At 44.4% G+C, this 12814-nt stretch overlaps 1 protein-coding gene across 1 annotated transcript; it reads left to right on the top strand.

The window, feature by feature from the left end:
• The first annotated feature begins 2592 nt into the window (after positions 1-2592).
• mknk2b (MAPK interacting serine/threonine kinase 2b) lies at positions 2593-12040 on the top strand. The gene is made up of 14 exons (XM_079575222.1): positions 2593-2698; positions 3494-3697; positions 4123-4213; positions 4326-4427; positions 4509-4606; positions 6771-6850; positions 6931-7004; positions 7136-7240; positions 7426-7481; positions 7579-7674; positions 10609-10803; positions 10880-11044; positions 11135-11175; positions 11249-12040. Exons 2-14 carry the CDS (start codon positions 3647-3649, stop codon positions 11523-11525), a joined length of 1431 nt encoding a protein of 476 aa, XP_079431348.1. The 5' UTR covers positions 2593-2698; positions 3494-3646; the 3' UTR covers positions 11526-12040.
• The last annotated feature ends 774 nt before the right edge of the window (positions 12041-12814 follow it).

A 12814-nucleotide genomic window follows, 5' to 3' on the forward strand; every position in this document is an offset into this window, starting at 1 on the left:
CTATGCATGACAAAACGAATAGACTATACCTAACAGGTATTGCGAAAGATGACTTAAGTTTTGTGGCAACATATTTACTTCATAATGTGATGCAAAATGTTACTCACTAAGAATTTAGCCTTGAAACAAATAGACACTGAGCTGTAAAAATCACTTGTTTCTGTTCCTTTGCTCCTGCCCTTTTTGGTGTACTTTCACAAGTGGGCTAACTATTGACCTAAGGGGCCTACATGTGTTCCTTCTAACAGTGGGAGGTGAAGGTCCCACACTATGCACTCTGTAGGGGGAATTTCAATATTTGGTTCCGAGATATTATTAGTGTTTAAGTCTCTGACAGGTCATCTGGTTTTAAGATACACAACTAAACAGAGCTGAAACCGGGAACAGACACCGTCCAAATCCAGGCTGAAAATGGTTGGCCTTACCAGTGGATATGAAAGGTGAAGTTATATAATCGCAACTCTTTGCTTTTACTTTTACTTTACAATGAGGATATGTTTAACTGAGTTTATTTGCCTACTAAGTGTACTTTAACACACCCTTCGTGTTCTCTAAAGCTCCCTGAATTACTTTGAGGACATTTTGTGCGCTACCAATAAACTTGTCTTGCCTTTGTGGTCAAAAGTTTGTTGTCGTTAAACAATGGAGTCCATTATTCTTCTGAAGGAATACTTTTTCTCATGTCTTTTTGGGGGAAATATATAGATGTCTCCCTCTTAAAATGGACGTAGCAACATGTTGTCTTCTGTGTGTGCATAACTTGGATTAAAAAGACAGTCCAGTACGAGTAGGATTTGCTTTACCTGTAGGAACGTAGCATTCGAGAGGAGTAAATGGTTAAAGCGCTGAAGTCTTAGCCCTACAGTAATATTTAAAAATGGGCAACTTCAGACTGGCTTTGCAACCACAGCAATGTCATCCCCTAACTTGTTCATGCTTGAATTATGATTTGTTTTCAATATACAGTACGTCTCAGTCATGCTCATAAATCTGGAATTGAAATAGAAAAGGCAATTATCATCCCATGTGATTGTGTTTGCACCAGTGTTAAAAGACGCATGATGTAATATTAAGTCATTACACCCTCTGATGATCATCTAACATAGCTCTGCGAACATACCATGTTTTTAATCTACGGTCTGAGAAAGGCTTGTCAAGCATGTGGCAGTATAACTTTGGCATCTCACAATTAGTTGTTGCATTATAAGAAATCTTCCTTCGACATCATAAGAGTTCCTGGGTTTCTTTCATTATCACAGCTGTGAGACAGTTTCTTCACCACCATCTAAATAGCCGTGTCGTTACAGCCCCAAAAACGTGCCGGGTTTGTTGGTGAGCTCTGCGTTATGGACACTGCAGCCATACGCTTGACCAAGTGGGGGATGCACCGAGGCTGAGTCACAACTGATGCAAGTGTCAGTAACTGTTGCACTTTCAATATGGCACCATTAAGAGCCAGATCCCCAAATAGGTGAATGAGATGCTTTTGGGTATAGTAATTCTATATGCCAGTCAGTGAGATTGGATAGCCACAGAAAGCCCCCAGCAGCTTTAGTCATCGTTACCTCTTTATCAGTCCCCATACAGTGACTCAGGGGGCTCCTTTTGACCATCTATCTGGACAAGTCAAATCCATTTATCGCCAGGTGTGAGAACAAGGCTCAGGAAATGAAGAGTTGAACACAGTTCCATTCCTGTAGGATACAGAGATTGTTATTGTTATATAGAAGCAAGATTATAGACAACCATTGTGGTTTGACAGAGCAAAAAACAACATTCTATTACAATATTTTATCTGCTGTAGGCCAGCATAGGGTTCATAAAGGCAAGATTGGATAAAGCCTACTACTTTGTTAATTTGAATATAAAAGTTTGAAATAAAATATGTTGACGTCACACATTACTAAGCAGTAGGCCTATCTGTCAAAGCAGGTGCACTGTTAATAAAATAAACATATTTACACATTTAAGCATAGTTGGCTTCATTAAGCTATAGAGTAGACTAATGTAAGTATGTAACATAGGCCTATGTGTGCCATTCAAGGAAACAATGTGGCAAGTGTTTACAGAGTTATAATAAATGTGTTGTCAAAGGGCTGTTACAGACTGGTGTGGTTACTTTACATGCGCCGCAGGCACATCAAGCATCTCCTTGCTTCATTCAGCTTCTCTCAACACTTTGATCAAAACAGCTCCGGGTTCTAACTGTGTCCACACTGTGTCGATGTGCACGTACTACACGCATTACGTGCGCACAGGGGGCTGAAACAAAACAGCACACAGGGCCAATCGCATTTCTCTTCTCGCTTTGCCTTAATTCTAAACCTTGACATTTACATTAACATATAAATGCTTACAAGTATTTCTTAACGGCTATTGTATTGGTCTTATTTATGCATTGTGGATTTCACAGCCCAAGTTGGAGTTTTTAACGCCAATAAACTGCTAATTTTGTGTGAAACCACGTTATCCGGACGCAGCCCAAAGCTTTTTTTTCTAGAACCCTCGTGACCTGTCTCGGCCGTTGACGCAAAGAAAGAGGCGGAGCCAGTTGGGAGCTTATAAAAGCCTCTGCACGCTCGCTCCTCGCCACCTTCCACGCACTTATCTGTTGTTCCCCCTTTGACCGTCCTCTGCGGCTGTCGAGCTGTGGGTCAGACACCGACGCTAACACTGGAGTTCTAACATTAACAACGGGGTAAGTCATGGGAAAACTGCATTAGCGTTGCACTTTACCGTGACTTGGTGGAAAATTCAGCTTTGACCGGCGGGTTTCCCGATATCCGCCTAAACCAGCAGCGCATTCGGCTTGAATAGGCTCCGCTGGCTGTTGCTTTTGTGTGGACGGTTGTTGACAGCGTGTCGATGAATGCACAGTTTCTGAGCTCATTATATCATAAGCCTATCCGATCATGGGCTAGAGTTATTGCACTGGATTCCATTGTACCTGAGGGACCATGTTTTTGTGCTACACTAATGGCTAACTGAACGTTGGTCTGTAACTGGCCATTTCGCATGATTAAAACGGATACATTTTAATGGTAACATGTTTGTTTATGTCAAGCGTGATTTGAAGCATGTTACTATGGTTTGCTTACACATTTTATGAGCCATTTCAGGCATCCGTTTTCCAGAATTAAAACATTTCCTGAACCACCACTGTCTGTTTTAATGATCGTGTTTTCGAACTGAAAGTGGTATAAATGTAAGTGTTGTGGTGACCTAAATGCAGTCTACAGCGACCTATCTTCGCATGTGCTAGTGCTACAGCTAACTAATCTGAACTGTTGGGCGAGGTTCTAGTGTGCACCAGGCTCTGATTGTTTATGGCTGCACACAAGCATGTGACAGAGATTAGTCTATCTTTTTATAGTTGTTCCCTTGGCTTCACCTTGTAGTGCATACATTAGTGATTTGTGTCATGCTGTTTGGAAAATGGCAGTTTGGGCATGGCTTGTGTTCTAATGCTGCAGTGTTTTTGTATTGTTCTCAGGGCTCCCGTTTAAAGCGCCGCAGCAGCTGACCAACCAGCGCAGTGTGATCACTTGCAACCCTCTCTGAAACATTCCCTTGTTTTAGAGAATTGCAGTAGATATCCTCTGACCACTGCCGCCGCACACCCTAAATCGCCCCAATATTGACGAAAATGGTTCAAAACAAGATAACCGAAATCACTGGATTCCACCGCTCTTTCAAGGTGAGACAGCAATGCCTTTTCATGTAGATCTGATGATAGGTCTCCGGACAGCTCACACTTGGCAGAGTCATTGAGGGAGGACTTGACCCTGCTATTTATACACACATCTGTTGCTTTCCTACATCTTCTGCTGACACACGATGTGTGACCCCGTGGCACATGTTGAATCCAGCCGACTGAATGAAAACATGACTAGACTTTGTTAACACTAACAATAAAACGTGTGCATTATGATCATCTTTATCAGTCCTAAATGGATACCGATTGAGCCTGCTCTAAATTGCAGAAATTTCACATTTATTACATGTTTTATAGTTGTATGATGCAGATCATACAGATAAACCTATCTGCTAAAGCTAACCATTAACATCTTCAGCCCTCATTGATATGATGGCATTGTAAACAACTGTGTTTCTGTTTTCCAGGGCCAAAATCCCTTTGAGTCAGATGACTTCACTAAAAACGGATCCCACCTTCTTGATTCATCATTTAATTTTGACCCCTCCCCAAGACATGGTTAGTTAATTATCTGCAGAACACTCAGTGTAATGTATTTAGCCAAAGTACATGTGTACCACAACAATGAAAGCAGACGGTTGTGATATAATGCTGTCCACCTTGTTTACAGACATGCTTTCCAGCCAGCCCATTGACATCCCTGATGCCAAGAAGAGAAACAAGAAGAAGAAGCGTTGCCGGGCAACAGACAGTTTCTCTGGACGATTTGAGGGTAAAAAAAGATTCCCTGTAAAATGATGTAATCTTTTTTTTCTTTGGAGATGTAGTGTTTATATTACATTTTCTGGTGCAGATGTGTACAGACTACAAGAAGAAGTTTTAGGAGAAGGCGCTTATGCCAGGGTACAAACCTGCATCAACCTCATCACCAACAAGGAGTATGCTGTCAAGGTAAGCCAAGATTTACGTTTCTTTAGAAATCTAAATAGTTCACGTTCTGGTCTGTGAATGCCTCGCTGATTCTGAGGTGTTGCCTGAGATAAGGCTGTTACTGCTCATCTCTATATACCTAGTCTAAAGACTTTAGGGCTCACTGGCACTTTAATCATTAGCTCTCAGATGTGATTTTATATAAAATGCATTGAACAAAGGAGCTGCCTTCTTCTATATAACTGAAGAATTGGTTTCCGGTCCGCACTAAATGCAGCTCAGTGGAGTGGCATCATGCAGACTGTGCCAAGGATCGGAATTTCTTTGAATTTCTGCATAACCAAAGCCTTGTTGTTGTTACTGCTGCTCCACTTTTCAGTGTGAAGCATGCAACACTCGCTGCTGCACAGACACTTCCCCTGTGTTTGTGTAGCCGCAGCCTATCAGAGCGCAGGGAGGATTCTATCCACCCCTTTCTCTTTTACTCGGGCTGCCTACAGAGGACGCTCGTACTGAGAACATAATGTACTGGCTACTATGCCAAAACAAAACCCGCACAGAGGAAGGAGGGGTGCGGGTTGTGACCTAGGCTGTTTACACTGCTTTGTTCCTCTAGCTCGGTTAACTTTTCTATGTGAGGGAGTGCACTAGTGAGGACATGTCCTTGGCTTCAAGCAACTTCCCCTTTTGCTTTTTTATTTCCAGAACAAAATATTGTGAAATGCAATTGTGCTGGTTAGGTCCAACTGGTGTTTGTTTTGAAACTAAATCCCTCAACTGTGGCCTCTGTGCATTGGACTGTCTGCAGTTGTGGGCTCTATTAAACCCTAAGATGCAGCATTTAAGGCCTGGCTCCCTTTGGGAGTGGGTATACTTTTCTCAATAATAAATATTTCACAAGGCTCCACGCATGGATCGTGGTGTTTTGTGTCGGGTCAGTATTGTTTACCCCTGGATGAATTGTTAAATCCCCGGAGACAGAGTTTGGGGGAGGAGTCTAACACAGTAGGCAGTTATGGGAGGTCGAGGGGGTGCTCAGACTCCAGATGTCCCGGCACTCCCTTCCCCCAAGCCCTCCCCTCCCAGACAGGCCCGGGTGCTGTGAAGGCTCATGTGTTACTATTGGAACACAAGCCCTAGTGGCACGGGGGGCGCTGAGTGCTTCTGCCGGACTTTGGAACACGTCCCACAAAACATGATTGTTACTTTAACTATTTGGACCATGTTTTGAAGCAGGTTGGGCAACAAGGCTCTTCTTCCCAAGAGCTCCACTGTATTGAAAACATTCAACCACAATCAATGTTGCAATAACTATAATGATATGCCATTGCTCTGTTCAAGATAAACAAATAGAAAGTGTTGATCTGATGTTGCGAAATCATAATCAAAAATCCTGACTTGGACAGCATCTCTAGTGTGGGGGTGGCTGGGAGATTGGTGCGGGAGAAAGTTGGCCCATTTGTGCTCTGCTGACTCAGACCAAACCGCCCCACATCGGCTTTGGCCTGCCCACACTGCTCTTGTCCGTGCGTTAATCCTAGACCCACACAGCACAGCCCTGGCCCCTCCGCGCTTCAATAGCAGCTGTAATCTCGCTACCAGGAAGAGAAACATGCCCGGCCTCCTGTGCAGACAAAGACTAACCCGGGCTGGAAAATTCAAGCTTTTTTTTTAATGTGTTGCTGTCAGCAGTCTGTAGCAGGATACTGGTGGGCCCCCTTTGTGGTTTGTTCCAGGGAGCGAGCGAGAGTTACACACCCGCCCATTTTTCAGTCATTATCAAAGACAATTTAGGATCGCTTACAGAGCACAAGAGCTCTCGAGAGAAAATAGGTCAGACGTCTTGGAGGCTATGTTTAGTGATGGGTTGTTTGAGCGTGTTTCGCCGCCGGTTTTTGCTGGCACAGACCGCCAAAATGTGGGTTGCACTATATTTGCGTTTATGTCACAGGATAGGCATGAAAAAATGCATCCCTTATGGAAAGAAGCCGAAGCGGGTGCTGCACTGACAATGTATAATCAGCTATACGCTTTTACAGTCTGTCGGAAATGAAGCACAGCCCCGGAGGCGGTCTGCACCTAAATATGAACTCTCACACATGGGCTCAGGCTTTTACCGCTGCTAATACTGTTGGGAAGGACTTTTTGGGATTCAACTATAAACTGTTACTTTTTCAAATTGCAGATTATTGAGAAAAGACCAGGCCACAGCCGCAGCCGTGTCTTCCGCGAGGTCGAGATGCTGTACCAGTGCCAGGGACACAGGTAACACGCGCATAAAATGGCAAATAAAAGCCATGTTTCGCTTTTGTGTGTTTAACCATTGGCTCGCTATGTTTCTGCAGCAACATCCTTGAACTGGTGGAGTTTTTTGAAGAGGAAGACAAATTCTACCTTGTGTTTGAGAAGCTCAGAGGAGGTATGTAAAGTTAGGGCCCGTCCCAAATCCTTTTGTTTAGACTGAGCTCTTAACTGTAACCGCTACATAACACTTATTATGATGTCTGTACTCAACAGCTGTGTGGTCCTTTTTTTTTTTTTTCATTTCAGGGTCCATCTTGGTGCACATTCACAAGAGGCAGCACTTCAGCGAACGGGAAGCCTGCCTTGTCGTGCAGGACATTGCCAGCGCTTTGGATTTCCTACACAACAAGGGTTAGTAGAGCCTCGGGGGCGCAGCTTCTACTTCTACTTCTACTGCCTATTATCCTAAATGAGCATCAAAGACGGACCAGTTAAGATTACTGCTTTAAATGAACTGGAGTAACCTTTATTACACTGTTGTCTTGTCGTAATGTGGACATGCCTCTTTTTAACCATAACTCTCTTGTGTCCAACAGGAATGGCACATAGAGACCTGAAGCCTGAAAATATCCTCTGTAAGGGTGCAGACAAGGTGAGCTTCGTATGTTTCAACACTGGATTAACATAAGCCACGCACTCATTCTCATCTAGCCTCATATCTGAACACGATCGTTTGCTTGTGGCCTTAGATTTCCCCCGTCAAAATCTGTGACTTTGACTTGGGAAGCGGGATCAAGTTGAATAGCGACAGTTCTCCGATCTCCACCCCTGAGCTCCTCACTCCGGTAAGTTCAACGTTGATGATTCATTTTTTGTATTATTATTAAAAGTGCTGTAAGGAAACGAGCTGCTGATAAGAGTTGGAGATACTTAATCAGGTATTGTGGCTTGGATAATGAGGGTGATTTCAGCGGCTTGTAAAACGTTATCAACTACCTGGCTTGGATGCTCATTGGACGATCGTTGGTGGTGTCAGCGGCGAAGGACAGCGCAGATTGGATGAGGGAAATGTTGTTGGAAGGTTAAGGAAGTTCACTGAGCTCTCAAAGACGTCGTTTCCTGTTTTATCTGCGTAATTGAACAGCGCTTGGATAGATATCGGTGGGAGTGTCGACGTTCGCCGCCTTTTCTCTTATCGTCTGTAAATATTGGAGCGCACAAGTTTGCAGGGTCATGGTTGTTTAACCCCCCCCCCATGACTCGGCGTCACTACAGAGCAAAAACATGAGTGCACAGTAACGCCGAAGCCGCACTGGCAGGACTTCACTTCATGTTGACATACACATCAAGGGAGGGAGGGTTTGACGAAGCGGAGCAGGTGAAGGGCTCAGGAATGTTGGGGGGTTTCTGCAAAAGTAACTTCATCTTCCTTTAGTCACCAGGCTGGACCGGGCGCTCATCCCGGGACTATTTGAGGGATAGGGCCTTATGAGTTTTGCTCTGGCGGTATCATGTGGCGTAGTGTTGCAACAATTTGTCATGTCTGAGCTGGAAAATGAAAGGTGTGTTTGACTGGTTACAAATTGGAATCTTGTGGCATTGGGTTTCACTTGGAACAATACAAGTTTCTTTTGTTTTACACTAAAAAAAAAAACCTGCTGAAGAAATGTTAGCCAGTCACTTTGAGTCTATTGAAATGTGGGCTTTTCGATGTAGCAAAGTTAGGTTTTCAACACAACGTTTTGCCTGCAAACACAAAACGCCTTCAAGTTTTAATGGTAGTATTGCAACAGCAATAAAAGATGGTAAACACTAGGCTATATCTTTTGACCTTGTACGTATCAGAACCTTCCACAAACATTTTTCTTAAGCACAGGGCGCTCTGTTACAGCCTTGGCTTGTGATGCAGGCATTAGGGAGCACATTGTGACTTTTACAAGGTCATATCTTGTAAGAAAAAGGCAGGAAGAAACCTAGCATTTAATTTAAATGGCTTCCAACCTCACTTGTTTGCTGTGCGGTTCTTTATGTTCGTCACACAAAAGAAGTTTCTAGAAAATGCAGTTGCCCCCCTCCTATACATAGCAACTGTGCTCTGATTGGCAGGTTTAGGGGCTGGAGGGGGGAGGGGTGTGGGTGTGACGTAGCGCTGTGGTCTGCTCATGCGCCATGTCTTGTTTTTTTCCTGCGCAGATCAGGGGGAAATGCTGTTTTTCCTGTCTCACTTTTTAAGCTATGGACAAATACCAGAATCCCATGCATTTCTGATCATGTTTGTAGAAGTCTAAACTCCAGGCTTGGCAGTGTTTTTTTGTTTTGTTGGTTACGTAAGACCCCGTAGAGGCAGGATATGTAATCTTTTGCAGAGGATACGCACTGCAGCTTTTTGAATGCATCTTCAAGGGGGAAAAGAGTAAATTGATAGCACCTTTCTAGGAATAACTATTTTTAGGTTCCCAGAAAGTCTGACAACAAGTGCCTGCCTGCCTTCAAATATGTATCTCCGCTCGTATGTCAGGGCTCACACACGTACAGCCGGTTTCAGTGATCAGTGACTTGAAAAACAGTAGCAGCCTTCTGTATGTGTATGGACTAGACTGGCTTGCACCTGTCTCTAAGCTAATGTAAATCCTTCAGTTTACAAACAGCAGAGGCGCGTCATCAACAGTGGCGTGGTTAAAGTGTGGCCTGATGGTCACATGATTGTCGCAGGAAATCCCCAGACGGATACCAAAGAATGAGGGAGAAATCCAGTGCGGTTACAGTTCCTGGTATGAAGCCCGGCCGGGGTTTTAAAGTGGCAGCGATATGATGCAAGCTTACAGTAAAAGCCACCGCTGCAAACGAAACTGAGGCTACAGCTGTTCACTTTGAAGACGTTTTTCTGAAGGAAAGCCTGTGTGGCGCTATCGCAGTGACTTGTTTGTTTACGGTCGGTGCATATGGCCTGGATCTGGGGAGGGAGGGGGGGGGGGGGGGCGTGGGGGTCTGTCTGGTGGAGGCAGTCGGCCCAGACGTGATGCTGTAGACATGGGGGATGGGCTTTATGTTTCCTGGCCACAGAGGCAGCTTTGTCCGAGAGGAGATTCCTGTGCAGCAAATTTTGTTACATAAGGGAGGGGTAAAGGGACAGCTGGTACTTGGCACTAGGGCACAATGGGCACAATACATTCTTGTCGAGATATGCAAAGATGTAGGTCAGTGCTTTTAACTCGAATGTTGGCCATTTAGCGGCTCAAAACATGCTCCACTGAAAGTACAGTGTGTGCTATGAGGCATCTTCCACTTAAACACTAAGATGGAGCAACCTTTCCTCCTTATGTCCTGCTGCACTACCGGCTTCTTTACAGCTCATGAAGTATTAACACAACATTTGGTGTTTGTGTGGAACTTATGTAACCTCCAAAGAGCAAGGCCCGGACTGTGGCACCACATTACAGCCAATCCTCTTTTCTTTGTTTGGCCTAGTTTCCTTCAGTCTCTACGTAATAGCTCCACCACAGCGTGCCCTGGGCCTGCAGTGGTCAAAGCCGTGACTCACTGCCCCCACAACCTTGTACTTAAGTAGCCCTGCCTAACGACAACCTTTAGGAGAGTGTACACAGTGTTCCTACTGAGAAAAGTAGTGTTTAAAATGGCTACATGTGACCGTCCTCCAGGCCACTGTGTAGCACAAGGTCTCTGCTGAACCCACTCTGTGCTTGAGGTTCTGTCAGAAGGGTGACTGTGTACTTGTATGTGTTTTCAGAATACTGACGGCGTACTTGTTTGTGTTACAGTGCGGCTCTGCTGAATACATGGCTCCTGAGGTGGTGGAGGCCTTCAATGAGGAGGCCACCATCTATGACAAGCGCTGCGACCTGTGGAGTCTGGGGGTCATACTGTACATCATGTTGAGTGGCTACCCTCCGTTTGTGGGCCGCTGTGGGGGCGACTGTGGCTGGGAACTGGGGGAGCCCTGCCACACATGTCAGGTACATCCAGAGCCAGAGAACACGTGTACTTTCCCATGTTAGTCTTGTGTGAAGTAACATGCTCCTCTGCCTACAGAATACTTTATTTGAAAGCATTCAGGAAGGAAAATACGAGTTTCCAGAAAAAGACTGGGCTCACATCTCCTCAAGTGCCAAAGACCTCATTTCCAAACTTCTGGTTCGGGATGCCAAAAACCGACTGAGTGCCAGCCAGGTGCTGCAGCACCCCTGGGTGCAGGGGGTAAGTCCTGCCAGCCCAGCATGTTGGAGCATTTTAGTTTGGATTATGTATATGTGGTTCTAATCAACTCTTCTTTTCTTTGTAATCCAGGGTGCATCTGAAATTCTACCAACCTCCATTTTGCATCAGAGGTAAGCACAATGTTCAGGAAAAAAAAATAAGTGTATTGATCTAGTATTAATGAGCTTTTTTGGTCACATTTAGAACCAGCATTGCCAGGGACCTGACGTTCTTCGCGGATAAAGCCATGGCCGTGAACAGACAGTTGGCTGAACAGGATGGTATGGAAGAACAGCAGCTGCAGGAGGTTCCTTTCGTGGTCACTGCGTCCACTGGGTCCTCTATGCGCCTCTCTCCTCCGTCAAACTCCAAACTGGCCCGGCGCCGGGAGAGAAACAGCCAGCCCAAAGTAGGTCCAGTCTCTGCCTCGGAGCTGCGGAAGCTCCTGGCTCCACTGGTCATTGTGGGAGACTGTGCCTGAGCACGCAGAGTTAGGACCCTCCATTAATGCCGAGACCAGAAGACTGCCCCGGACTGTCCCTCCTCTGCCCCTCTCCTGACACTGGCCTTCTCCCATCAGGCTCCAGCCTTGTTAATGCCTTCTGCACTTCTGCAGCACTTCTGAAGCACAAAGCCCAGGACATGTATCGGGGGAGGGACAGGGTTCATTTGGGAGAGGGATTTTCCTAAATTATTTTTTCATTCTCCGTTTAGTAAAACACTTTCTCTTTAAGACTAAGACACCAAAGGACTTGTGCTGCTCCACGTTACAACTGGACCCACTGTGAATTTAAGTTATCCGAATGTTCTCTGTTCGCCTGTATGTGTATTTGCATGAATGGCCATTGTGCACATACGTACAAGCTTATGCAATACGCCATGATGAAGTCTGGATGGATTCAGTCCAATATGGGGTCGTAGGGCTGTGAGCCAACGCTGTCCCATGCCTGGAGCAGTCTTTTTTTTTTTCTTCTTTTTTTTTTTATTTGCTGAAATTCCTCACTTTGTGTAAAGGTGGTAAAACATTATGTGGCCAAGCACTTAAAGATGAGAATGTTCCTGTTCCCAACCAGCCATGACGTACTATCGCACAAATGTATGCAGTTCTTTAGGCAAACCAAACGGTCACGTCATCCATGCAGTCATGTCTCAGATGGTTTTTGAATCATGGCCTCCATAATTCGGCTAGTGTGTTGGGGAAAACAAATGAAGCCACAAATAGTACTTGTCATATTTTTTTTTGTCTATTGTGCTTTAATATTGTGGCGGGTAAATGTATGTATCCTTGTTAAGAGGGTTTGCAAAAGCACATCTCGGCCAATGTGACTTTTTTTTCCTTTTCTGTTTAAAAAAAAAAAAAAAAAAAGCACCAAACTTTTTGACCTTTTTTTATGATTATCAGCCCTGTGATGAACCCTTTCAGATTAGATGTACGGACATAAAAAAAATCCTACACAAATCAAAAATGAAAAGCGAAAAGCAATGGGGAAAAAGCTATTTAAAAAAAAAAAGAAAAAAAAGGAAAAACATTCCGAAAAATAGAAGAAAAAAAAAGTCTTCCATTGACGTTTTTTGTAATGTTTTGAAAACTCCATGTCAAATGTGCCACACTGATTTTTTTCTTTTTTTTGGTATGGCTGTTAATAAGCTTTTTTTTTTTTCTATAATTTTTCAAGCAGGTGCTGTTGAGTTCAGGTTAAACACCGGATGTTTTCCTTATTTTATATGTTGATGTTTTTCAAGTTCAGAGTGTTCGGTGAAAAAGGATCG

Source organism: Gobius niger (assembly GCF_951799975.1).
Source record: "Gobius niger genome assembly, chromosome: 17".
NCBI lineage: Eukaryota > Metazoa > Chordata > Actinopteri > Gobiiformes > Gobiidae > Gobius > Gobius niger.

Coding starts and splice junctions, on each gene's coding strand:
- mknk2b (XM_079575222.1), top strand. CDS start 3,647: ATGGTTCAAAACAAGATAACCGAAATCACTGGATTCCACCGCTCTTTC. Junction 4,428..4,508: donor TTTCTCTGGACGATTTGAGG/GTAAAAAAAGAT, acceptor TTTCTGGTGCAG/ATGTGTACAGACTACAAGAA. Junction 11,176..11,248: donor ACCTCCATTTTGCATCAGAG/GTAAGCACAATG, acceptor GGTCACATTTAG/AACCAGCATTGCCAGGGACC.